The 27,311-nt window shown below is 30.1% G+C and overlaps 4 protein-coding genes across 4 annotated transcripts; 2 read left to right on the plus strand and 2 right to left on the minus strand.

The window, feature by feature from the left end:
• Window positions 1-947: 947 nt before the first annotated feature.
• Window positions 948-2,714, plus strand: LOC132926129 (uncharacterized). The gene has a single exon (XM_060990468.1). It carries the CDS (start codon window positions 948-950, stop codon window positions 2,712-2,714), a length of 1,767 nt encoding a protein of 588 aa, XP_060846451.1.
• Window positions 2,715-6,844: 4,130 nt separating this feature from the next.
• Window positions 6,845-13,714, minus strand: LOC132927531 (zinc finger BED domain-containing protein 4-like). Its single transcript, XM_060992074.1, has 4 exons — window positions 13,486-13,714; window positions 13,210-13,416; window positions 7,604-8,132; window positions 6,845-7,533 (listed from the first exon to the last, which is right to left on the minus strand). The coding sequence occupies exons 1-4, from the start codon at window positions 13,698-13,700 to the stop codon at window positions 6,895-6,897; spliced, it is 1,590 nt and encodes a 529-aa protein (XP_060848057.1). The 5' UTR covers window positions 13,701-13,714; the 3' UTR covers window positions 6,845-6,894.
• Window positions 13,715-17,612: 3,898 nt separating this feature from the next.
• On the plus strand, window positions 17,613-22,325 carry LOC132926130 (KRAB-A domain-containing protein 2-like). Its single transcript, XM_060990469.1, has 3 exons — window positions 17,613-18,019; window positions 20,617-20,872; window positions 22,308-22,325. The coding sequence occupies exons 1-3, from the start codon at window positions 17,613-17,615 to the stop codon at window positions 22,323-22,325; spliced, it is 681 nt and encodes a 226-aa protein (XP_060846452.1).
• Window positions 22,326-25,879: 3,554 nt separating this feature from the next.
• LOC132926131 (uncharacterized) lies at window positions 25,880-26,494 on the minus strand. The gene is given in 3 exon segments (XM_060990470.1): window positions 25,880-26,134; window positions 26,136-26,203; window positions 26,272-26,494. Coding segments are annotated over 3 exon segments (546 nt in total).
• Between the last annotated feature and the right edge of the window lie 817 nt (window positions 26,495-27,311).

Raw genomic sequence — 27,311 nt, forward strand, 5'->3', positions numbered from 1 at the left:
TCCGATATGTAAGTCCTATTGTTACTCAACGTATTGTCCACATTATTTAAGGCGGGTTCTATGGATCCATATGATACCTGGGAACAGGTTTCAGGGCTGTTTGATTTGAACGTTTGGCTCGTTTTTTGTGTCCTCCCAGGTGCCGGAGTCAATATCCATGTCACATTCCGACATGTTGTCGTCGCGGTTTTCGTAATTTCCATCTCGTAGCCGGAGGGGGACATTGTCATGACCATATGGTCATGTCAGGTGCAAGCGTGGCCGGTTTCTGGACGTTGTCGTGGTCTTTGGCTGGTCTAGCCGGTGTCATATGTGTGGGGGCACCACTTCGCTTGCCCTTGCATGGTGAAGAAGGGTACGGCAGGGCTACCGACACTGTTCCAACTAGCTCTGCGGTTTCCGAGGCCGCTGAGCCGGTAACATATTGAAGGTTTATCAGGCCGTTCATATGTGATTTGAGGTTTACTCTGCATTTTATCCCTACTGCCAGGTTTGAAAGCCTCTTAGTGACTGAGTGGAGACTCAACCAGGCGGGGTCACCACAGCAAGGCGGACCTTCGTCGACCCCGAGTATATAGGGACATGAAGTTCCAAGTATGGACAGAGTCCTTCGCTCCGCAAGAAAAGTATGTGATCCTAGACTCGTCCGCCTTCTTTCCGAGGAAAGCATACGGCAGCGTCAGATGAAAACAGTTGTAAGGCTGTTCACCACGCCCAAGCAAAGAGTTTTTACACTCCATGCTTGAGAGTGGAGTTTCAAAATGACTACCAGTTTGGTTTCGAGATGTATTAAATCTCTATACTGACCGCTTGAGGCGTAGGGAAATTGGCGCTCCCATCACCTGGTACTAAAGTATCGCAATAGCCCCTTGCTGGTGGAAAGTTCCAGGCGAACGATTCCAGCAAGGAGAGGGGAGAAATCCCCCAACCCGTTGGGCCCTCCATTAATGGGGGTTTGGTGTGAGGCTAACCACCTCACACAGGAAAAAATATGGGTTCCAGAACAACACAAAACCAAGCCTCGGATGAAAAACTATTTTGATAAGTTTAATCTCGGAACCTGGAATGTGCGATCGCTGTACATAGCGGGCGCACTAACAGTTGTAGAAGCTAATTTAGAACGATATGGAATTGCAATAGCAGTAATTCAAGAAGTTAGATGGACAGGAGAAGGAAATTTAAAATCAAAGAAACATACTATCTTTTATAGTGGTGGACAAAGACATGAGCGAGGAGTAGGATTTATTGTTAGCAATGAATACTTACCATACATAAAAAGATTTGAGCCGTATAATGACAGACTATGTTATATCCAAGTTGAATGTAAACATATGAATTTAATACTGATAAATGGCTATGCACCTACAGAAGACAAGCAACAAGACGAGAAAGAAGCTTTTTATGAAGACCTGAACACGATATTCGAATCAATTGCCAAAAGCCAACCGAAGATTATCCTTGGAGATTTCAACGCTAAAATAGGAAAAGAAAGCCTCCATACTCATTCTAATGAAAATGGAAACCGACTAATTAACTTTGCAATCTCTAAAGGACTAAGGATAAGTAGCACGTGTTTCCCACACAAAAACATCCATAAAGAAACATGGGTCTCACCCGGAGGTAGTACCAAAAACCAAATTGATCATATCATGACAGATTTGAAGATAAACAATATTATAGAAGATGTCAGGAGCCATCGTGGAGTGTCTGCTCAGTCAGACCACTTCTTAGTTAAAGCTAAAATACAAATTAAACTACCTCGTAAATGGAGAAAAAGAATAATAATAGAAGAAAAAGTTGATATAGATAACATAAAAAACTCTGAAATGTTAAAAGAATACAAAAATAAACTAAAGAACAAATTAAAGGACGGAATAGAGGCAGAAAATATTGAAACCCGTTGGAAAAAATTAGAGGGAATAATAAAAACAACTGCTTTGGAACACCTAGGAAAAAAGAAAAAAGTACAAAAGCATAAATGGTTTAACGATAAGTGTCAAAGCGCAATTGAAGAAAGGGATAAAGCGAGATCATTGATGCTTACAAACCCAAACACAGAAAACAATAACAATTTTGCCCAGAAGCTAAGAGAAGCTAAACGTATAATAAGAAGGGAAAAACGATTATGGGAAAAGGAAAGATTAAAACAGATTGAAGACAACAGGATGAACCCGAAATTCTTCTTCAAACAAACAAAAGAATTAAAAACGGGGTATAACCCCAGAACAGAAATAATGAAAGAAGAAAATGGAGAACTTGTAACAGAAGGAGAAGAAATTGCAAAACAGTTTGGGAAAGTGTTCGAGGAACTACTCAACCCACAAACGCACCAAGACCATACGCAAATTGAGTACTATACAGCAGAACCTGAAGACGTAGAACCAACGGACGACGAAGTTAGAATTACCATAAACACACTTAAAAACAATAAATCGCCAGGTGAAGATGGCTTAGCTTCAGAACTCTTTAAGTATGGTGGTGAGGAACTAATAAGAAAAGTAGGGAATTTAATCAGAGATGTATGGCATAAAGAAGAAATACCAAAAGAATGGCAACTAGCAATAATATGTCCAATTTATAAAAAGGGAGACAGGTCAAGCTACCAAAATTACCGAGGAATATCGTTGCTAAATACAATGTACAAAGTATTGTCAGGTCTCATACTAAACAGTATAAAACCTTACATAAAAGATATCATTGGAGACTACCAATGAGGTTTTATGAGTGGTAAATCCACTTGGCAGGCCGAAACAAAGGTGGATCGACAAAGTGGAGAAGAACTTAGCAGATATCGGAATACGAAATGGAGAAACAATAGCACAAGACAGAGACAGATGGAAGCAAGTTTGTGTTGCGGTAATGGGCCTCAATGGCCTTTAAAAAGAGAAGAAGAAGAATACTGACCGCTGGCGAGGCCGCGGAACTATCCAACCCGCTACTTAATATGGTTTAAGTAACCGCCAGGTAATATACTCCCACCGGCAGAGTGTTTGTGTTCTCGGTTGAATACTCACCGTTAACCTTCGCCTGATCAGCATTCGATCAATAATCACTTCCGTCATTTTCATGACTGCCACTACGAATCCGATCCCAGACGTCCCACCAGGTTTCCCCGATGCTTGGTTCCAGACGTTGTTCCAATAGTACTTATCCTTAATAATATTAGGCGTCTAAAGTGCGACGTTTCGGCCAGAGGTCCATCGTTGCCTAAAGCTAGGACATTCGCCTCCCTACTATTTTCTTTTGCAGATACACGAGGGCTAGTGGTTGGCCCATGACGCCACACTCGCGGGTCAAACAGTAGTCATGATCCCTCATTTTAATTTTTAATAGAGTGAATGCCTTATTCTCCATGCTCCGCCTAGCGTGTACAAGTCCAAGGACCCGTGCATCTACCACGCGCACCTAGTGTAAACACGTTGTGACTGGTTAATAAGCAACAGATCTTGCCCCGAGGAGTAGTTTCCGCTTTATTCTAAACCATCCTATCCAGACAATACTGCACCTCGTATCCCAGATGCCTACTCAGTCCTTTGGGACGAGATACGGCCGCTAGGAGCAGCAGACATCAACCCCGTAGAGTTTATTCACACCACTCCGATTCGCCGAGCTTTCACCACCGTCACGCATCCTAGACGCCTTCAGCTCACTCATAAACCCCTCGAAACTCTTCACAGAGCTCCGGGGAGTCCACAAGAAAGTAAAACCCGCACGGCCACTGTTGGTCTCTCAACTCCACTAGGTATATTAGTGCCTTCTTAGCGCCCACTACTGCTTCGCACTCGAACATGACGTATTCCATCGTGTCCAAGTTCCCGCATAGCTGACATTCGTCGGTATATGACTTAGAGAAGCGTAGGAGGTAAGACATGAATCCACCATGCCCCGTAAGGAACTGGGAAGAATCATGGTCCACTTCCACCCAACTTCAACCTTTCTTTTACACTTGGGAAGTAGCTATATGTGAGTCTACCCTTCTCACTAGCCTCCCACCGTGATTTCCATTCGGAAATTCCTTCCTCCTCTACCCTTGTTACCTAATCCCTCCCGTGCCTTAACCTTCTACTCCTAGCCAAACGACTTCATTGTCTCGCTGTCAAGTCCAGCGGTAGAACCCCAGTCAGCACAGTCAGGGCCTCCGTAGTTGTAGTACGATATGTTCCCGTTACCGCCAAGAGTGCACCCCTCTGAGCGCTCAACAGCAGATGTTTCATCGTACAATCGCCGACGGTTTCAACCCACACTACAGCCCCGTAAAGCGGTCTCGGCACAAACACCTAAGTATAATCTGCCCGTCGTCCGCCCCACTAAGGCCCCAGGTTGAGGCTACTATCCGTCGGATCCTCTGAAACATTGGAGCCGCTTTCCCCGCTACTTTCCTTATATGGTTTCTGAAACTCCACCTATCATTCAATGTAACACCGAGATAAACCATCTCCGTTACCTCCAATATCCTCTTCCTGTTCATCCTAACCGTGTAAGGTGGAGTCAGTCTCCCTTTCAGACACATGACTTTCGTCTTTGCCTTTTGAGAAGGTCAACTTCATACCACCTACCCAAGATCCTGCTCTTTTTAAGCTGGGACTCTGTCTTTCGGATAACCTCCGATCTTGTTTCCCCAGCTATCATCAGCAATGCGTCATCCACGTAGCCGATGGATAGTTCCCCTTCCGATTCGTCAAGACTCAGTAAAGAGTCCATCAAAATGTTCCAGAGTTCTGGTCCAAACTAAGATCTTTGAGGATAACCCTTGGACAGCCTAATCTTGCTTCGCCCCGTCGGTACTGTGATACAGGCGTATCTGCCCCCTAGATAATCCCGTTTTATCTCACACAACCTCTCCGTGGCTCTCAACCTTTTCAGATAATGCAATAGAGCCGGCCCCCAAGCATTGTTGAACGCTCCCGAAATGTCCAAAAACACTTCAAGAACATACTTCTCTGCCCGGCTTTCGGACCCATTCCTCATTCTCAATATTGCATCGGTTATAGATATGTACTCTCTAAAGCCATATTGATTATCACTCATACTCGGTCCTATTATTTCCCTAAGTCTTACACAAATCAGATACTCCAATGCCTTAACAGCACTGGAAGTAAACTGATCGGGCGGTATGACTTCGGGTCAGATTTGTCCTTGTCGCGATTTTTCAACAGAGGTACCACCATAGCTTTCTTCCACGGGCTATTCTCCAACACTCGTTGAAAAGAGTGATAACTATTTCCGCTATCACTAGGAACGCCACTCTGAGAATTCTGGCTGTTAGGCCGTCGTCTCCCGGAGCTTTGTCACTTCCCATGCAACAAATGGCCCTCTTTACCTCCTCCTGAGAAAATTCCTCTCAGTAACCGCTATCACTTTCCCCACTCCAGGCCGTTTGTTCAGTTTCTTCTAGTCGCACTCCCGTTTCCTCTCGTAGTCGTTCGTGCTCTTCGGTTTCACCGTCAATAGTGTCCGGAGGGATTAAGGTTTTAATCAGTAAGTCAAAGGTGTCAACCAGGCCCACCTTGCAGCCACCCCCTCCTTTCGGAGAGTTGCAAGCACACCGCGCGAGACTCGAAACGGGGGTTAAAGAAAAGTTCTTATTTCACTGATTGCGCCCACGTGGTCTGCGATCCGACGAATATAAATTTTTTTCACGAGTGATGACTGATTATTCAACGCTCAAACGACAACATTCGATTCTAACATTTTTTCTTACTTTCGACGCCAGGAGGTCAGACAATCCGCCGGAGGCGGATTCCGCAGCCGGGTATCGATTTACACCGGTAGACGGCTGATAGCTAGACACTCAAAAGTATACGTCTCAATCTCGACTTTCAAAAACTTTTCACATTCGAAAGATGACCGCCAAACCATCGACAACTTATCATCATCCCGATAGAAGACTCGCAGTATTACCAATCAGTGGTACCAACACCGCTGACTTATTACCGCCAAATCTTTCTTTTTTTGAAAACTTTCCGCTTTCAAGCTCTTCCATCCGTCCTAGGGTATTGACTTACAGCGATTTTCACCCAAAGCGAGGCACACGGGTGCTAGTCTTATATTATAAAACGCGTGAGGCTTCGCCCGAAACCCACTTGAGTGCGCTTCCTGTACTAACCTTAGTTCCGATAACGGAAAAAAGAATGCGCTCTGGTCGCCGCGGCCCGCCGTTATCGTGCCAGTCCGGTTATCAAACCGACGACGTTGGACGACTATACGATTATTACTATTATATGTTAATATTACACACTTTTCTACGGATTTTATAGCTTTTTCCGAGTTTTTCCGTATTCGCGTAGAATACGCTTTTATTATACGTACCAAAATTCTGTCGTGTGTTCGCGAAGAGCGATTGGGCGTGAGACTAAAGTCGTTTAATACATATATATATATACAGTGTTGGGTAAATTACTTTTAAAAAGTAATAAAGTTACTTTACTCGTTACTTAGAGAGAAATGTAATAAAGTTACTTTACTCGTTACTCAAATAAAATTGTAATGAAATTACTTTACTTTTCAAATAGAAAAGTAACTACGTTACTTTCTCGTTACATTTTTTTTTTTTTTTTATAATTTTTTTTTTAATTGCTTAGCTATTATCATTTAAAAAGCAAAGGAACTAGAAATACACTTCCTACAGAAGATATGGTATAATTTGAAAAAGATGTACCTACAGTTAATAACATAAATACATACCTAACAATATTAATTACTTATAACTTTTAAGTTATAATTATTAAAAATAGAAGTAATAAATTGTACATATGAATATTCGGTCATTACTCATTACTAATAAAGATATTAGATAAGTTTATTATTTTGTCGCAACTCACAACACTATATAAAAATAAATAAATAAATAAAAACCTTTTTTTTTTATTCATTTTTATTATACAATATTATTATTTATTTATTTATTGTTTTTAAATTTACTTTACAAAATAAAGTGTCTTCAAAGTTTTTATCGCTCATACGTGATCTTTTCTTAGAACAAATGTCCCCTGCAACACTAAATAATCGCTCTACAGAAGCACTTGATGGTAAAGCTGTGTTGTATTTAATAAAAATATCTTTGACTATTGTCATTGAATTTAGCATGGTGAGATCAGATGTATAAGGAGCTTTTATAAATCGATCAATTTCTGGATATGGTTCTTCAACATCTTCATCATTGAAGAGAAATTCGTCTTCACCTTGAGGCAATTTTGAACTAATTCCATCATTTATGTCAAAATTTGGAGTCGCATCAATTTCCAATTGTAATAAATCATTTGCTTCCTTTTTTTCATCTCCGCTCAGCCATCTTAGTTTAAATTTTGGATGTGATACTGCCGCTAAAATAATTGTACTATCTTTTTTCATATTTTTAAACCTCTTTTCCACACCTTGGGCACAAGCAGCAGCTAAAGCTTTGCAGCAACCACCAGTTAAACTCAATTCTTCTAATTGTTTGGATAACCAATTAATTGTTGGTAGAAGATAGCCCATACAAACTGATTTGTCTCCTTGCAAAATATCGAGTGCTTTTACCAAGGGTTCCATAACCTATAAAAAGTTGAAAAATTATTTAAAATAAATGATAATAAATATCAAAATTAAATATTATAATACGTACTATGCAATAATCAGTCATAAAATTTCTATCTTTTTTATCGAATCTTGGTATGTTTGCAACATCACAAATTTTTAGGACTTTTTCTTCATCCTTCTTTAATTGGTCTTTTAAACACTGAACAGCTCTAAATGTAGAGTTCCAACGGGTCATATTAGGAATTTGAATGTATTTATTGAGCGAATCATGAATTTCATCAGCAACTTGACTTGATCTATCCTGTTTATTCCAAAGTACTTGCATCTTTCCGAAAGTTGATCTTGCTTGTTTCTTGTATAATACATTAGACAATGCGTTTTCGCTATCTTTTGTAGCAACAAGATTTAAGGTATGGCTAGCACATCTATGATGAGGTGGTAAACTATATGCAATATCCTGATCATCAGTATTATTTAAAATAGAATCCAGTTCTATTACTTCTATACCATCTTCTGCATCTTCATCACCATCACTATCATCACTGTTATCATTTTCATGTTCAATTTGGTCCAACCATACTTCTGCTGCAGTCTTCATCTCTGACCCAAAAACTCTGTAATAAATAAAAAAAAAAATTTACATTAAGAGGCCGTTCTGGTAAAAGTGAAACGTATACAACGCTCAAGAGATGGCGTTGAATTTCATATCGCCGCGGCGGCGGTCACCCGTAACCACGCCCACTTTTACCAAAGAGGGGCTACGCGCAATAGTCTCAGGAGCGGCACATTATTATTTCTCGGACCGCCGTCTAGAACGTTTCGCGTCAATGCTATTTTGTATTTATATTACTGGGGTAATTTGAAATTTGAATTTGATAAGCGCGCGCTCGCTTGCGCGTTCATAAACTAATTTTACGATATTATTTATCGTATTATTGATTGAAGTTTCTGTTCCCTAAATATGTATGGAAATACTTAAACTAAACTATAAAAGCTATTTTACAACATATAGTTATTATTTAAAAAACTATCAGTAACAATTTAATAATACTAATAATTTATAAATTATTGCCATCGATTAATATAACGTTATGAATAAAATATAATTACAATTTAATTTATAGTTATAAATATAATAAATGTACATGTACATACAAATTAAACAAATCAATATATTAATCACTACATTCATTCATATAAATAAATACATACATTATTAATTTTGATGGTTTTAAACCATTTCATGCTACAAATTCGGATAATTATTGTTTTTTTTTTATGACACTGAAAGTTTATTATTTCCAACGCATCAAACTCTTGATTTTTAATGTACAAGTACCTATAGCTGTGTTTATGAGACCGAAGTATTAAATTATATGGGTAGGTAATGCTAGAAAAAAGTCTTGCCAAAAAGTTTGATACATAAATGTGTCCACAAGTATAGTTAATATAACTATTGCAACGAAGAATATCCCCATCATTAGCCCCAACACGCCGTAAATCAACCCCATAATTTAAAAAATTTGTCTTCCACCATTTTTCCAAAAATGTTTTTGTCTATCAAATATTTAAATTGAATACCTTGGTATTCTCTGATACTAAACCTGAACATGAATCACTGTTAGGTATACTAATTTAATTTTGTCACACTTATTTTCTCATTAAATTTTTATTTTATTATGTTTACGAACGTATATGAATGTTTTTATTATTTTTATTTTTGTGTCTGTCATCACGTTTTAGAGTAGTAATAGTGCTTTGATTTTTGACTTCAGTCCCTCTTTGAAAAGGAAATTGAATCTAGTTGGTACTTTGTGGTCAAAAGTAAAATATGCTGTGTAGTAGTTTTCAAAAGCGTCAGGAAAAACCTTGAAAAAGTAACGGAAAACAGGAATTTTTTTCTTGAAATATCGATAAAACAAATTCGGCTTTCAAAAAATCTTTAAAATTTAATATAAGGTTTATTATAAGTTGTTCTTATGGTAGTAAAAAAAAAAAATCAAAAATCGTTAGTCACATTTTTTGCTTATAAGCATTAAAAGTTCAAATGTTTACAAAATATATCAAAATTGCGAACATTTGCAAGGCATTTTGAAGTTGAAAATTCATAAAATTTTTGTAATAATTTATATCTAAGGTTAAAAAAACACAACAAAAGGTTATCCATAACTTTTTCTTCAAATAACTATAAAAAAAATTCCAGCATCAATATAGAAAAATTTTTATGAGCATATGAAATTAATTTGTTTACGAAATCAAGTAAAATATTGTACATCACAATTATTTAAATATAAGTTATCATATAATATATCCTATACTAATTATCCTATAGAGTATAGACTGACAAATCATCTCCGTACGTAAAATGAATATATTAAAAACAAAAACCGATATCAAAAAAAAAAAAATCAGAGTTCTTGAATGAGGACAATTTTAGCAACTCGTATCCAAAACAATATTTTTATAAAACACGAATATTTTTTTTAATAATTAAATAAGGATTATATAATTTAATTCGTTTTTATTTTAATTCAATCCTCAAGGCACAATTCCAAGGTATAATCACAGAATAGATTAAAGAATTTTCTGTGGTATAATCAAACCTGTTGTAGAACCTTTTTCTTAGGTGCTGATCAGCCCTTATCTTTGTGTGCAATAACAAATGACAAATAGACGAAAAAAAGTTTATCTTTACTAGTGATAACCCTGATATTGTCTTGATATGCAAATAAAAAAAAAAAGTGTGTAGTAGCAAAATTTACAAAAAAATAGTGACTGGTGCTAATAATTAACTATCGTGCGTTCATCATGGGAAACAATTAGGTAAACTTTAAATATTTTTAGGATTATTTAGTATTTAAGTCGATTAAATGCATAAACACAATTAAAGGGACTAAAATGAAGCTTAAACTTCAAATGCATTTATAAAAAATTGCGCTTATGTATTTTATATTTTTATACACATAAAAAATTAAGTTATTTAGGATCTTGTATTAAATGTTTAAAAATGTTGAACCATTTATGGAAGAAAAAAAATTAAATAGATGAATATTTGTCACGCCTATATAAGTAGTTCAAAAAGAGTTAAAGAATTTTGAAAATTGTATTTTATAATAAAAATAATAATATAAACATTTGGTGAAAATTTCAAGTATACATATATAGGTACCTACTGTTATTTTATTTATTTACGAGTATTATTTATTTTAAAAAATGAGTATTACAAAATATCAAAATTGTTTGTGAAGACATTTTTATAAATTTCTTATTATATAGTTTATATATTTTTGAGATTTTAATGAATTTTATCAAAATACTAACTTAAAACACTAGTAAAAAAATTCTGAAAATACATTTTTCGATATTTCGTAATTGAGAAATAAATAACTTATAAAGAGCATTGTTTTAAATTGTTTAAGCATTTTTACTTTGCGAATAAATTAAATTAAATAAATTCACTGTCCAGGGCCTCAAAAAAGCTGAAAACGGCCCTGTGTAGAGCTTAACTGCAAATACATATTAAAAAAAAAAAATTGTGTCTAAGTATTTTTTTATAATAAATTGTATGATTATTAATATTTTGTAAAAAATAATTCAATTTTAATTTAATCAATTTATATTGATTGCACAGTTAAATATGCCAAATTAACTTGTTTATATTTTCTATGAAGTTTAATTTGTATATTGTATTTGGTTTTCGAAGAATTTATAGTTTGTACCTAACTAAATTTTCATATGTGATACCTATTATTACTCTAAAAAAAAATTACCAAAAGCCAATAAAATAAGTCAATGTGAATTACAATATGACATTGTGTTTCTTTTTATAAGTCCAGTGACTTCAGATTGGTATGGAGTTTTTGGGAGGAGATAGGTAATATCTAAATACACATTTTTTGGTAATTTTCAAAATTTTAGATCCTCAACATATTTTGGAAAATATAAAAACAAAAAAAGCGAAAATTAAAAAATTAAAAATAAATAAAACCGTTTCTAATATTTAAAAAAATATATATATTATAACAATAATTAGTAATTACTACAATATATTATCATATTATGGTATACATATAATATTCTGTTAAATTATAACTACATAGCTTTATTATTTTAATATTTTATACGATTTGACGATTTATTTTGTACTCGAGTGCTTCTCATTCTCGTATCAAATGTACTTATAGTATATTATATTGGTTGTAAATATAATTATTTAATTAATAATTAAAAAAAAAAATGTATATTGGTGTCAACTAGTTTTGTCATATTTTGAATTGGCTTAAATTTGTTTATTTGTTATTATTAAATTTAATACATAAATAATCTGTAATAGACGTACCTAATTAAAAATAATTACAGTATTTGACTGATTTATGAAAAAATAATTAATATAATTAGGGATTTAAATCGCTTATTATTTAGACTATTATAAGTTATCGAGTTATATCGTAAGTACATTAATTACATTTGTCACTTTATTCAACAGGCTATTATTTATTCATATGTAACCGTGCAGATTGTAGGTACCTAAGGTGTTTTTTTGTTATATCGATTTAAATTTCATATTTTTTTTTTTCATATGTGGTTCAGCGTAAATAAAATTAACTAAATCATCAAATTCTCTTCAAGATTAAAAAAATAATTATTCAAATCGTACTTTTATTAAACAAATTATAATAATTTTATGATAACGTGAGATCTTTAATACGGCGTGCAGAATAATAAATAATAATACACGAAATATAAAATTCGATATCGGTTAAAATATTATTCGGTCACCAACATAATTGTTATCGTATTGACAATATTTATTTATAAACTGCGATATGAAAACCAGTTTAAACCTACGGTGCGGTACGGCTGCAGTCGCGCGCGGGGTGGTGGCATGAACACTGTTCTCGAACGCTGCCGCTATACTTAGCAGAGCAGCACATGACGACTGTAAATTTATGATTTTTTAACCAAAAACATGTTTTCGTACTTCCCATTTTCCTCAGCTCTCAGTAGTCGTAGAAACATGATTTATACACCAAAATAAACTTGAGAAGTTCCTCTAGATGATCTCGTTCCAGATTTTTGAATTTTTTTTAAAACCGGAGATATTTGCATTTGAAATTTTCAAAATTTTCAAAATTTTTAAAAAATCATATAAAATAGAAAAAAAAAGATATCAAAAATCTGGAACGAGATCATCTAGAGGAACTTCTCAAGTTTATTTTGGTGTATAAATCATGTTTCTACGACTATTGAGAGCTGAGGAAAATGGGAAGTACGAAAGCATGTTTTTACGGTCGATTTTTCGCTACCAGAACGGCCTCTTAAATCAAATATTTTCATTTAATTATTCACTTAAAATTAATAATTGACTATTATCATTGAGTATAGATACTATATAATATATAATACTATACTATCTATACTCAATGCTATTATATAAAATGTGTTTGTTTTTTATTCATATTAATCAAGATTAATAAATATAGCTAAGTTTTTAATGATCAATTTATTTATATATTTATAAAATAGTAAGTAATTACTAATTTATCAAATTAAATCAATAAAAAAATATATTTATCAATTACTATTTAATACAAGTTAAAAATAATAAATGCATTTTTATTTAATTATTACAATGAAAAATCTAAACAATTTAAAATACAACATAGGTAGGTAGATAAAGGTTATGCTTACCGAAATGCTTTAACAAAATTTGATCCATTATCCGTCACAACTCTAGTAACTTTATTTGTGATGCCATATTCGCAGAATACTTTACAAATCATTTTTGTAATAACATCATATGTGTGCCTTCCTTTAATCCTTTTACATGCTAAAACTGCAGACTCTCTTAATAAAGTTGTGTAATTGAACCAATGAACAGTCATTCCAATGTAGCTTCTGTACAAATAATAATAACAATTTAAGTCAAATTTTACACTTAAAATTTTATTTTGTTTTTAAATTTACCTTTTGTAAACAGACCAACCATCAGTAGTAACACATACATATTTTACAGATGTTGACGTTAATTTATTTTTTAATGAGTCTCTCATATTAATAGCTGTTGTAGATATTTTATGCATGAGAGTTTTCCGATAAATACACTTTCTTTTAGGAAAGCCTTTAGCAATAATATCTCGAAATTTTACTTCTTCTACTATACTAAATGGATGATTTCCCATAATCACAAACTCAGTAATCATAGTATCTAATACTTCTAAAAAATATAAAATGTATTTAAAAAAATAATATTAATAATACATAATAATAATACATATTATGTATTGTTTGACAATTTTTTAACGTCATAAATTATGAAAATAATAAATAAATAAAATTATAACTCATAATTATTACAGGTGATCATAATAAGGTTGTATTATATTTATATAAAATAACCATCATAATTATCAACTACCTACCTATATACTTAAAATATTTGAATTTTTTTTTTCAAAGTAACAACCAATGTGTATATGTAATTAACAATTTAATTATAATTTTTTAATACTTTAGACAATGGTGTATTGGTGTAAGAAAATATAAAATATCAGTCTATTTAATTTATAGTTAATTATTTATAATCATTAATCAGCTAATTATTTTATAATTTATCTAGTTTATTATTAAATGATTCTATTGAAAAATAGTTAAAAATAATTATTTGATTGTCTATGCTAACACTGGGCATAATCATATTATTTGGATATTTTTCTATGTTTATTCTTAATACAACTGATTCTTATCTCTTATGATGTTTAAACTAAAAATACTTTAAATTTAAAATAACATGTCTTAAATTGTTATAAACATAGTATAAACCTATAGTAGTGTTAGGTAAATAATTTTTATTGAATTAAATAGGTAGGACAATTTTTAAAAATATGTAACTAGTTTAATATAATATGTAGGTAACATTGTTAAATATTAAAAAATTATATTTTAATAACATACCTTGATTAATAGTTGGTGGTTGAGAAAATGCATTTATGATGGACAGTTGTTTATTCTTTTTTGATACGTCATCTTCATCTAGCGCACGCTTATTAATGTTTTCCGCGGTAATTCGAGTATCCATTGACTTGTTTATATCAATATTATGTTTAGCCTGTAAAAATTTAAATTTTTATCATACTCTTAATAATTAATAATTTTTATATGTAATTAAGGCTAAAAGGCTGGTCGCTGGGTTCAATAAAAACTATTATATTATTTAAAGAAAAATGGTGAAGTATAAATAGTTTGAATGTTAGTTGTTACTTACTTTTAAATGTTTCTTCAAATTTGATGAACTTATCTTGGATGTTGATAATGGTTTTGAATTACCCACACATAATTTACATTTTACAAGAATATTTTTTCCATTTTCGGATTGCTTTAACATTTCAAAATACTTATCGTAAGTCAGCCAAGGTAGGAGCAGGTTCATACGTTCATTTTCATCACAATCCATGTTCGTGGATGTTAGTATCACTCATAAGAATTTGTTCGAAAAAATAATCTTACAATACGGTTCAACGGGTAACTGTCGAGTATCGACTGACACAAAATAAGGAATAACAGCACTCGGCCTTGTCCCGTGTAATCGTATTATTAAATATTTTATGAAAATAAAATTCTAATAATAGTTTATAAATAACATCATAATATATTAATAAATAATAATTTCACCGTTTCTTGTAAAATGCCAAACAGCAATAATAATTATTTATAACACTGCAATGTAAATAATTCGATTTATCATTGGTTATCCATCAATATTTATTTTTAGTGCATGTACAGACGTATAGTTTATGCTTAATAATAGACAATAGTTAATAAGAACATTAGGAACGTATAATAATTAACCACTTGTATATTAAATAATACCCGCATTAGACATTATATTTTTAAGTTTTTTTTTTTTTGAAATTCGCAATAGGTACTAAATAATTTAAAACTGTAACGCGTTATACTATGTAAATTACTCATCAAAAGTAATTTTCATTACATTTTCGTTACTTGAAAATAATTGTAATTAAATTACGTAACGCGTTTCAAACAAAGTAACGGCGTTACAGTAATGTGTTACTTTCGTTACGTTACTACCCAACACTGTATATATATAATAAATATAAATAAAATACACATAAAATGGATATCGATTAAAAATATATTCAAAAGAAAATTAACGAGAATGTCTGTGTGTGTGTAATGAAATACGAATTAAACGAGTAAAACGATGTATATCGCGAATTCAGTGACGGTTCGGAAACGGTTTAAGTGCTCAAGATAGGATTAGGCATTAGGATAGGATTAGGATAGTGTAACGAGATCGAATCCCGCTCCGGCGACTTTCCCGGCGGCACTTTTATTTATAACACTGCAAATCATTTTTTGCATTTTTTTTTCCAATGTTTTTTTTATTTTTATATGATTTTGCTGGCAACGTCGGCATATTTTTTTTATTACTCGACTAATAAAAAGCAGTATTTTAATATTTATGTACTAATTTTTTTTTTGAATATTGCAAGTGTTAAATATATATGTTTTGGTATCAGCTTTGTTATTATGTTTTTTGTAATAGTACTTATTGACTACCACTGAGTATGTTATATTATATTATTTATAGTATATATTATATAATATTTATTATATTGTAAAAAAGATTGGTACCTACCTGATGAAACACAATATGTGTATGTATGGAATACTTAGAAAATATTTTAAGAGACAGTGCTATAATGTATTTATTAATGTTATATAGATCGGGTATGCACACCAATATTTAATTCTTTGAATAAATTTGGTATATTAAAATAGTGTATATTCTATGGTTAATTTTCTATTCTAAGGATAGTATATAATACATTGAAAAGACAATTAATAACAACATCCAAGCTTCATCAGCGTTTTATGCAAAATTACTAATAACTCAAGTTTCAAGACCAAAAAGTATAACACTTTTACAACATGATGTAATAAATGTATTGTGGATTATTTCACTTATAATAACTTATAATACTCACATTTTCCGCGATTGCCTACCTGAGGTGTATGGTCACACTTAAAGCATATTCAATTTTTAGCAAATAAAAAATTCAGATTTCATAATTTGCGCCCACATAGTCTGCAATTCGACGCAGTCGGATTGCCTACCTAAGCGATTTAGTTATGTATAAATCGATTTTCCCAAAAGATAGGACGTTATAACACTTCGTTCGACTTAAACTTTTCCCCTACTATACGACATCAGACTTTCGACGTCAGGAGGTATAACAATCCGCAATAGGTGGATTGCACAGTACAAACGCATGTGAAAGTTTTCATTCGGATTTTAATTCAAATTTTTATCATCGACATCCGCATATTTTTAAAATTATCGAAATTCTCAGATTATTTCAAGTTAATACATATATAAAAATAAGAACAACTGGTAGTAACGTAGTAATTAAAATAAGTCAAAAACATGCCAAAAAAGAAAATTGTATAAATCAAAAAATAAAAGAATATTCAACTAAAAAAATTAATCAATATGACTACGTTAAAGCTTTAAGCTTCAGAAATAAACCTCATAAAATATAATATTTTTTTCTTATTGTTTTATTATATTAAAATTATTAAATTGATAATATTTATTAGGTAAATTATTAAATATTATATAGAATGCCTTATTTGTATATTTTTTTTTACAATAAATTACGAATTATTATTATATTATTACAATTATTATTTTTAAAATTATTAAATTGATAATATTTATAAGGTAAATTATTAAATATTATAAAGAATTATATATTATATAGAATAAAGGGCTAAAATGTTTGACAGTATTAGAATATGATATAACTAATATTAGATTGATAACTTTTAACATACTTAGTGTAGGAGCTTGCACGCGTACCTTTTTTACCGTGTAGGAACTTACACATGTACCTGTTTTTTACTGTGTAGGAACTTACACATGTACCTGCTTTTTACTGTGTAGGAACTTACACATGTACCTTATTTTATCGTGTAGGAACTAACATATGTATCTTGTTTACCTGCTAGGTCTCGTGTAGGAACTTACATTCGCCCTCCAATCAACACCCGATGGAAATTTTAAATGGGTCATGAACTATCAGGATCACGCAACCAAATATTTATATCTTCGACCACTTACTTCAAAACGAGCCACCGAAGTTGCACACGAACTTTTAAAAAATTTTTTGGAACAAGGAGCACCTCAAATACTTCAGTCTGATAATGGGCGAGAATTTACAGCAAAAATAATTGAAGAATTGGCAGAATTGTGGCCTGAATGTAAAATAGTACATGGGCGGCCACAGCACCCTCAGAGTCAGGGATCTGTAGAAAGATCAAATCAAGATGTTGAAAACATGTTACGAGCTTGGGTCGTAGACAATAAAAGTACCAAGTGGTCAATCGGAGTTTATTTTGTACAATGGCAAAAAAACATTTCACATCATCGAATTTTAGGTCGTTTGCCTATCGAGCCTTGTTTGGCATTGAACCGAAGGTAGGTCTTAGTTCTACAAACTTACCTGCCGAAATTATTCAAAAATTATCAAGTGAAGAAGATTTTGAAAATATTTTACAAGACAATTCAGAACATAATTTTGACAATATACCTTCAAAGAAAAAAAAATATTGACATAAATAATATCTGCAGTGTTAGTGAAAAATCAGGTAGTGAACTCCAATGTAGTATATTATGTAAAAGAAATATTCATTCTGATAATTGCAGCTATTCTATAAATAATAGTAACGATATTGAAAATATTTGTCTGCTATGTAATAATGAAAAACACAAAATTCACGGGGAAAAAAATAATTTGACTAACTACAAATATTTCGAGTTATCAACATTTTAATGTAGAGGCGTAGCCAGGGGTTTTTTATGGTGCGGGGGCTAAAAAATGTTAACTTGAGTTATTGAAAATCAAACACAACAACAAAACAAAAATATTTAAAATATATTAACGTTGATTTGCCGTTAACATATTTACTATTTTAAATAATTAAAATTTGTAAAACAATTTCCGTATTTAAATTTAAAAAGGGTGGAAAAGCGAGTATCGCTCTGCTGTATAGTAGTGATGGAGAGTAGGTCACTATAATGGATGTGTTAAATTTGAATGCAATGACAGGTATCATTATTGTATACGAAATCGATTCTGAATGATGATGGAGATAATTTGTCAGTCTAGGATTATATTATATTATTAGCTATATTTAAATTGTAATATATTGACATATCGTTATTATTTTACGCTGTTTCGTTAAATATTTAATTTCATACGCTCGTACATTTTTTTCTACATTGTCGCTGGAGTTTTTTTTTTACAGTGATGATTTGAAGAAAATTTTATAGAGAACCTTGTATTGGGTTTTCGATATAAATCACTAAAACATTATGAATTTTCAACTTAAAAATTCCTTGCAAATTTTCTCGATTTTGACATATTTAGTAAACATTAGAACTTTAAATGCTTAGCTTATAAACAACAATTTTTGAATATTTTTTTACTACGCTAAGTGCAACTTATTATAAACCTTGCAGTATTATATCTATTTTAAAAATTTTTTGAAATGCCAAATTTTTTTTATTGGCATTTCAAACAAAAAAACTTAGATATAGATACATCGAAATTTTCTATTGTCAATAAATAGCTTAAAAAAGTCAAAATATTTAGACTTGGTGAAAATTTCAAGTATTTAAAATGATTTTTTGTGTTACAGCAAAATAAAAAAATCGATATTTCCAAAAATTGATTATGCTTAAAAATTCCCGTTTTTCCGTTCCTTTTTTAGGTTTTTATTTGACGTTTTTGAAACTACTGGAAATTTTAACTCACCAAAGTATCATTTAGATTCATTTTCCATTTCAAAGAGGGGCTGAAGTCAAAAATTAAAGCATTATTTCTACTCCTTCAAACCATGATGACATACACGAAAACAAGTTGGTACATTGGGAAGGTCAAAATTAAAAATTCCTAGTAAATTTCTAAAGAACAGGGAAAACAGATATTTTCACGCAAAATCGGTATATGACAAAATCATAAAATCAATTTTGGTTTTTGGTGTAACTCTAAAACAAATTACCATAGATACAAGGCATTTTACCTAGTTGTTTATATTATAGAATTTTATTCTTTAATAAAATTATAAATATCGTTTCTAAGATCGATAACATTTTTAAAATACTTAAATTATTTTTTAACTATTTACTTTTTAAGTTTCCAATTTTTTAAGTTTTTTTTCTATGAATGTCAATCAAATGTTATTTGTTGGGTAATAAAAACTTAAAAATTAAGGACGAGGCGCCTTATATAAATTATAATAATTGAAAAATATTAATAATACATTTTATATATAGTCAGTAATCACAATTTTTTTTATAAGCATTTAAAGTTCGAATTTTGACAAAATATAAAATACGGACAAATGAAGAAAATGTGCAAATTATTTTGTTAAAAATTCATAAAAAATTTTCTTTTTAAATCTAAAATTTAAAAATTTAATACAAGATTTCTCGTAAGTTTGTCTAATTTTATAAAAAAATTATCTCTACCAGAAACTAAAATAGAATTTTTATGAGTGTTTGAAAGTTCAAATTTTTACAACATTGGTATTCACTCGATTTATCATGTGCCTACCTAGCCATTTTCTTATTTTGTTGTAAAGCACGGGTCACATTATGCTGGTTGCCAGCCGCGAGTTGAAGAAGCCGCTTCTGCCAGCCGTCGATCAGCTTGGTGTGACAACAAAATTCAGCGCTGGCGTCACCAGCCGGCGAGTATTTGTCAGCTGCTGACGAAGTTGGACATGTTTAACTTTTGGTAGGAGGCAGCGGCGAATAATCAATCACGTGACCGCTGGCACCAGCCGGCAGCGCAATCTGACCACTATTGCGTCTATCAGCAACGAGAAGGCACGTGTTTTTTTTGTGAAGTTGTTTTAGTTGTGATTTTTTTATAATTTTTAATTAGTATAATTAAAGTTATTAATAATGTCTGAGTTAAAGTGGACTACAAAACAAATAATAACATTTTTAAACGTTTTTCAAAATTATCCTTGTTTGTGGAACGTTACGTCGAAAGACTATTTAAATAGAAATTTTAAAGAAGTGTCGTACAACAAACTATTAGACAACTTACACATGTTAGATTTGCCAGGATCACTTGATTCTTTGAAAAAAAAAATAAAAAGTTTACGTGATACCTACCGCAAGGAATTGCAAAAGGTTCAAAAATCAAAAAAAAGTGGTGCCGGTGCAAATGATGTATACAAGCCAAAGCTTGCATGGTTTTCTTCAGCTGAAGTATTCTGGAAACGATCTATCATAGGAAGAGAATCGTTTTCAAATTTGGTAAGTAAATAGATAAATAATAAAGAATCAATTACCTATCAATAAATAAATATTAAGAATAATATATTAATACCGAAATAATATTATAAATTGTATAATTACAAACCTTAAGAATGCCTCAAAGTGAATGTGTCTATTAACTGTATGTTGGCATGTATTTATTAAAGTTTCATATTTAACCTTACCAATTGATATTTATTATATATATAATATTAATAATTATAGGTATTGCACATAAAATAGTTTATAATAGTTCTTTTTTAAAAACAAATATCAGAAATCGTTTGCGGCTAAATCGTTGTTTTACGTGATTTCGTAAAAGTTTAAATTTCAAACGCACGTAAATAAATATTAGTTTAGTGTGGTAGTTTTTTTTACAGATGTTTGAAGAAAAACTTATGGAGAACTATGTATCAGTTTCAAACCTTAGGTATTTATACTTAAAATTAAATGCATTTTCAACTACAAAATAACTTAAAATGTTCGCGATTTTATCAATTTCGTAAAAATTTGATCCTTATACGCTTATAAAAAAAAGTTGTGACATACGATTTTTGATTTTTTTTAATGGCTATAAGTAGAACTTATGATAAACGTTACATTACATTTTAAACAATTTTTGGCCATCCAAATTATTTTTATAGACATTTAAAAAAAAAAACCAAGAAAAATAAAAAATGTCAACTGCCTATAAATAGCTCAAAAAAGTCAATAATAATTTTACAAATGCTAGTTTCAGAAATGTATTATTTTATTATAATAAATAAGAAAACATGGGTCAATTAATGTTATACTTTGATGTATATTTGGTTATATTACCTTTTATTACATTATCTATAATATTGATGAAATAGTGAAATACATACACTTATACGTTTTAAAAAAGTTATTCATTTTCTACTGTTAGTGTTGGTTCTATACCAATTGACGTCATTTGCCATGGAACTGATAATTGTGTCATAAATTGATGCATGTACCACTGCCGAACGTCAATTTTATATTTATTGTTTTTTTTATTTGAGGTAATACGAATGAAAAAAATGGTACTTCTACAATATTTATATAAGATACTATAGTCACACATATATAAATTCTAAAGTAACTAGGATGTTAAGGTGTTTGACAACAGCTATTAATATTAATTGAATATTTTTTAGTATTAAACTTTTTGACTTTTCAAACACTGTTATATTTGGAGAGTCAAATGATAGATATTTTATAACTTATTGATTCATATGTACAATTTAATAATGTCTGTATAGCATTTTATGAAATGGATATTTTATTTGAAGAGCACCCAAATTTTGTATATTACAGTTTTAGTCAATATTGTATCTAAATTTTAACATATTGTATATAATAATATGTAACAAAAATAATACTCATTACAGTAAAATATTTATGTTATATTCATCATTTTAAACATATTATGCAGAATGTAGAAGAAATTTAATTTGGGGGGGGGGGATCCAAATCCAATTGAACCTTCAAATAGATATTGTATTGATGGATGCAGCAGGGTCTATTGTTTAAATATAAATATACAGTGGCATTCTTGGGATTCTTCATTGAAGGGGATATACAAATTAATTGCAAAGAAATAAAAAAAACAATAGTCAATACCTATTATTTGGCACTAAAAAAAGGCCATGGGAAGCGAAATATCCCCCCTCCGTAGGAACGCCCATGTATATGTATATATATTTATGCTTTAAATATTAGGACTATTTGCAGTGAATATTTTATTAAATATAATAGGTGCTCGTAAGTAATCTATTTTATTTAAAATGGATAACAACTCATCTGTATAACAGACATTATACTATTATAGTGAAGCTTAAATGCTGAATTACATCATATTATAAGCTATCTATCTCTTTATATATAATAATTATATATGAACCTATAATAGGTATTTGAAAGCAGTATATATACCATATAATGGTTTAGATTTAGACAGGTACACCAAATATGCACGGTTAATTTTTTACCGTGTGCACCGAACAAGATCCGTTAACCATAGACACCATAGACTGTCGGACCAACTATGCACTGTCTAATATAGACACGGTTGCACCAGCAACGCACCGTATAATATAGACCAATGGACGGTTTTTAACCAGACTTTTGCACATACATTGAACACAGTTCACCTAATGTAAAAAACCCGTATTCAAACTTCTCATAGGTCGGTGTAGAGACCAGGATTTGAACAGTGCAGAGAACGTAATAATATTATGTTTGAACCATTAGTACACCAAAATTGTTACCCGGGCTAATACATAATATATATTGAATGTATAAATACATTCTATATTATAAATACACATTTTTCCCAATAATAAAACATTTTCATTTCAAATTTTATTTATGTTTTAAATTCCCTCTCTAACTCGAAGTTTTGATATGTCGAATTTTTTTGTGGTCCCTTACGACTTCGAGATACCGAGGTTTCATTGTAATATCATTATTTAAATATAGTCAATTGATAATTATATAACATATACAAATATATTAATATTTTTTAAAACAAATGGTATTATAATCTTATTGATAAATTAGTTAATTATAAAAAAAAAAGATAGAAAAACTAATGGTCGCGGTTTTTTTTAAATTCAGCATTTGACTTTTTTCGTTTTTTTGATTACCCAAAAGTTCCTCAATTTATATTATTATGTTTTCAATTTTGATGCGTTCAATGTGGTTAAATTAAAATATAAATGATATAATAATAATAATGATGTACTTACATTAGTATCTTTATCATCAGTATTTTGGTTGGCCGTGTATGACGTTGATGCTTTCTGTTTTTTTTTTGATTTCGTGTTTGTTTTTAAAATTCTGCATTTTCCTTTTATTATTTTTTTGGTTACCATAATGTTCCTAAATCTATATTATTATATTTATAATTTTACAGTGTTTTATAATATTAATAATGGTGTAATTACATTGGCATCTTCATCATCAGTATTTTGGCTAATCGTGTATGACATTGATGCTTTCTGTTTTTTTGATTTTGTGTTTGTTTTTAAATTCTGCTGCAGCCCATTTTTTTTTGTTGGTATAAAGTTCCTAAATTTATAGTATCATATTTTAAATTAAAATATTAATGATATACCAAATAATAATAATATGTATGTACTTACATTAATATATTCGTCATCAGTGTTGTGCTTAGATAAAAATAAAATATCTAGATATAGATAAGATATCTAAACTTAAATTTATCTAGATATAGATAGATAAAATCACTTTTATCTAGATATAGATAAATAAAATAATTTTTATCTATAGTTACCTTAGTGTATAAGGCATTACCTCAATATTTAAATTTATAATATTAATTGAAAATTAAAATAACTGTATTTTTATTACAATATTCCAATCAAGTTAAAAATAACATAATAAAATATTCTCAATTATGCAAAAAAAAAGTATCTTGTTACACGCAACTATATTTAATGAACTCTTTATTTTCACCTTATATATAAATAATAAATTTAAAATAATACATGTGATTATGTGAAGTGATACCTATCTAATTAATAGATAGGTTAAATGTTTTAATATATCCATATTTTCTATGAAGTTGAAGTAAATTCAAATTAACTATAATTATTGAATATAATAATAATAAAAAATAATACATCATTTTAAATTTTAAAAATTAATACACCACCTTGTGCTTATACTCATACTCAGTTCTAGTTATAATAAAATATTATACCAACTTTAGTTTGAGATACGTTTTTTAAGACTTGAAATTAGTTTTTATTGGGATTCTTCTGGCTTGTGTACAAATATAAAAATATCATTAAACAATATAGGTACTTTTAACATTACATATTTATATTATATAAATATAAAAACAGTATACAAACATATTATTATATTGAAAAAAAATTAATGAATTATTTTATAGTAAGATTAAAATAACATATTAACAGAGTATAAAAATGCTTTCTTTTGCAAATATATATAAAAATAATAATAAATTTATTGTTTAGATCGGCAACACAATAATTTATTAAATGTTATATCACCAAGATCACCAAGAATCTTTCTACAGGTGCTGATGATGGAAGGGTTGTGTTGTACTTCAAAAATATTTTAACTACAGGATAATTATTTAACATTTGTAGCTCTTTTTTTTTGAATTTAAATATTTTAATACTTGTACATTTATTTCTTCATCTGGAGAATAATTATTTGAACTTTGATCACATACATTACTATAAAACTCTTTATCACTAATATTATCACTGTCATCTGCAGAGTCAGAATTTGTAGTAACTAAAGAAGACATCAAATAAATTGCATTCATCGTTAAATATTTTTTTACAAAGATCTTTATACCGAACAGGTACCCAATCCATTTTGAATTTTGGATGACTGATTGATGCTATTATAAAACTTTTGCTTTTTGGTTCACTTAAGTTATATAAAAAACTAAATCGTTTTTCAAGACTAGACACAATTGCGAGATTTAACGGTTTACAATATGTTAACTGGTTGGACTGTATTAACAATTTTCTTAAAACTAAAAGCGTGGGGGCAACATAACCCAAGAACCTCTTCTTTTCACCCTGTAATTTATCCAAGGAAAAAGCTAATGGTTTCATTACATTGCAATATTCTTCGATAAATGCCCACTCACTAACTTTTAATTTAGGCAAATGTAATTTTTCAAATAATATACATACATTTTCTTTATGATTAGAAATTTTTTGTGTTGCATCATACAGTGAATTCCATCTAGTTATCACAGGAACTGGGAACTTACACTTGCAAATGTCATATATTGTGTCCGATGCTGCTGTACTTCTACTAGCTAAATTCCAAAAGTTTGTTAATTTATTAAAAGTTGACTTAGAAATTTTGTTGTAATCATTGTTAGAAATTTTAGAAATATCACTGGCTGCAATCAAGTTTAAAGTACGTGCACAACATAGCATATGCTGAGGTAAAAAAAAAACAGCCATTGTTGGCTAGGTTTGATTACAAAGTTCACAAATTATTCAAATTAACTCTTTCTGGATCCAAGTCTGAGCAGTCAGAACTACTTTCATCAAAATTCCCCACATCACTTGTACTTGCTTTTTCATGAGGTGGAAGAGAAGAGAATACTCTGAATGCTTTACCAAAGTTAGAAGCATTATCTGTGACAATATGTGTTATTTTTGATAGATCAATTTTGTAAGTTTTTGTAATGTCTATTATAACTTCAGTAATATTTTGATAGTTGTGGCTTCCTTTTATGCGTACCTATACAACCAATGACATATGATTGGCGAAAATATGTTTCTTCGTCTATGAAGTGACAAGTCATTCCTACAAATAAATTATAATTAATTATAAAATAATCAATATTAATAGTGTGCATAAGAAATAGTGTATACCCATGTAACTTCGATTAATGGCACTCCATATATCGGCTGTTGCACAAATATAGTCTTTTTTTGCAACTAAATTGGTTAGCATTGAAACGTATAGTTCATATTTTAAATCCAATTGTTTTAATAACTGTTTTCTGCTTGGAACTATATTAACATCATTTGATCCAGTAAGTCCTAAAATTAACCTTTTGAAACTTTTTTTTTCACAAGTTCTTAATGGACGCATTTCATTTACAATATATTCAAACACTAAATCCTTCACCTAAATATAATAAAATAACAACAATTAACACACTAAAAAAGTGTTATCTAACACTTAAATGGTTTACATATTGGAGGTATTCTGTAAAAAGAGCATAATCTTCATAATGATATGTTTTAGGAAATAAAACTATAAAAAAAAATCTATTTTTCAAATAAAGTGTAAAAATCAGGAAGTATATTAGTTAATAATATAAGTACTTTGAGTAAAACTTTAGATAAATTTAAATAATAAAAAAAAATTGTTTTACTTATTAAAATAAAGGTAATTTTAAATATATATAATAAATAATAATAAAATAATATTCCAATAAATGAATAAGTGAATAAAAAAGATAATAGTTATTATATTATTTGTTAAATAACTAAAAATAAAGGTTATTTTTTTTATATATTATACGTGGAGGAATATAATTTATTATTGATAGTTTTAACTTGAGTTATTAGTTGGTTACATATATAAAATTATAACATATTTTATATTTTATAATTATTCCAGTATATTTTATAGAACAACTAAAAATTTTACAAATATTTCAGTAGTTCTATAAAATAAATCTAATGTCTAAAGCACAGTATAAAATAAAAACTATAATTAGAAAATGTCTCATAGTGGTGTGTGTATTGAATTATTTTAAATTTTAAAGAAGTCTATTTGTAAACATAATTTTATTAGTTAATTTTTTTACTTCTTTTGTTTCTGTTCATCATTCAACTAGTACAATAAAAACTATATCAAAATAATAAATAAAATATATATAATATTTTTTAAAGTAATTAAA

Source organism: Rhopalosiphum padi, chromosome 3, assembly GCF_020882245.1.
Source record: "Rhopalosiphum padi isolate XX-2018 chromosome 3, ASM2088224v1, whole genome shotgun sequence".
Classification (NCBI taxonomy): Eukaryota; Metazoa; Arthropoda; class Insecta; order Hemiptera; family Aphididae; genus Rhopalosiphum; species Rhopalosiphum padi.

What these genes read in the sequence shown, in the direction of transcription:
- LOC132926130 (XM_060990469.1), top strand. Translation starts at nt 17,613, where the DNA reads ATGAACTATCAGGATCACGCAACCAAATATTTATATCTTCGACCACTT. An exon ending in TGTTTGGCATTGAACCGAAG is followed by an intron (nt 18,020 to 20,616) that starts GTAGGTCTTAGT and finishes CTATTTAAATAG; the next exon opens with AAATTTTAAAGAAGTGTCGT.
- LOC132927531 (XM_060992074.1), bottom strand. Translation starts at nt 13,700, where the DNA reads ATGGGAAATCATCCATTTAGTATAGTAGAAGAAGTAAAATTTCGAGAT. An exon ending in GGTTGGTCTGTTTACAAAAG is followed by an intron (nt 13,417 to 13,485) that starts GTAAATTTAAAA and finishes TTATTTGTACAG; the next exon opens with AAGCTACATTGGAATGACTG. An exon ending in TTATGACTGATTATTGCATA is followed by an intron (nt 7,534 to 7,603) that starts GTACGTATTATA and finishes AACTTTTTATAG; the next exon opens with GTTATGGAACCCTTGGTAAA.
- LOC132926129 (XM_060990468.1), top strand. Translation starts at nt 948, where the DNA reads ATGGGGGTTTGGTGTGAGGCTAACCACCTCACACAGGAAAAAATATGG.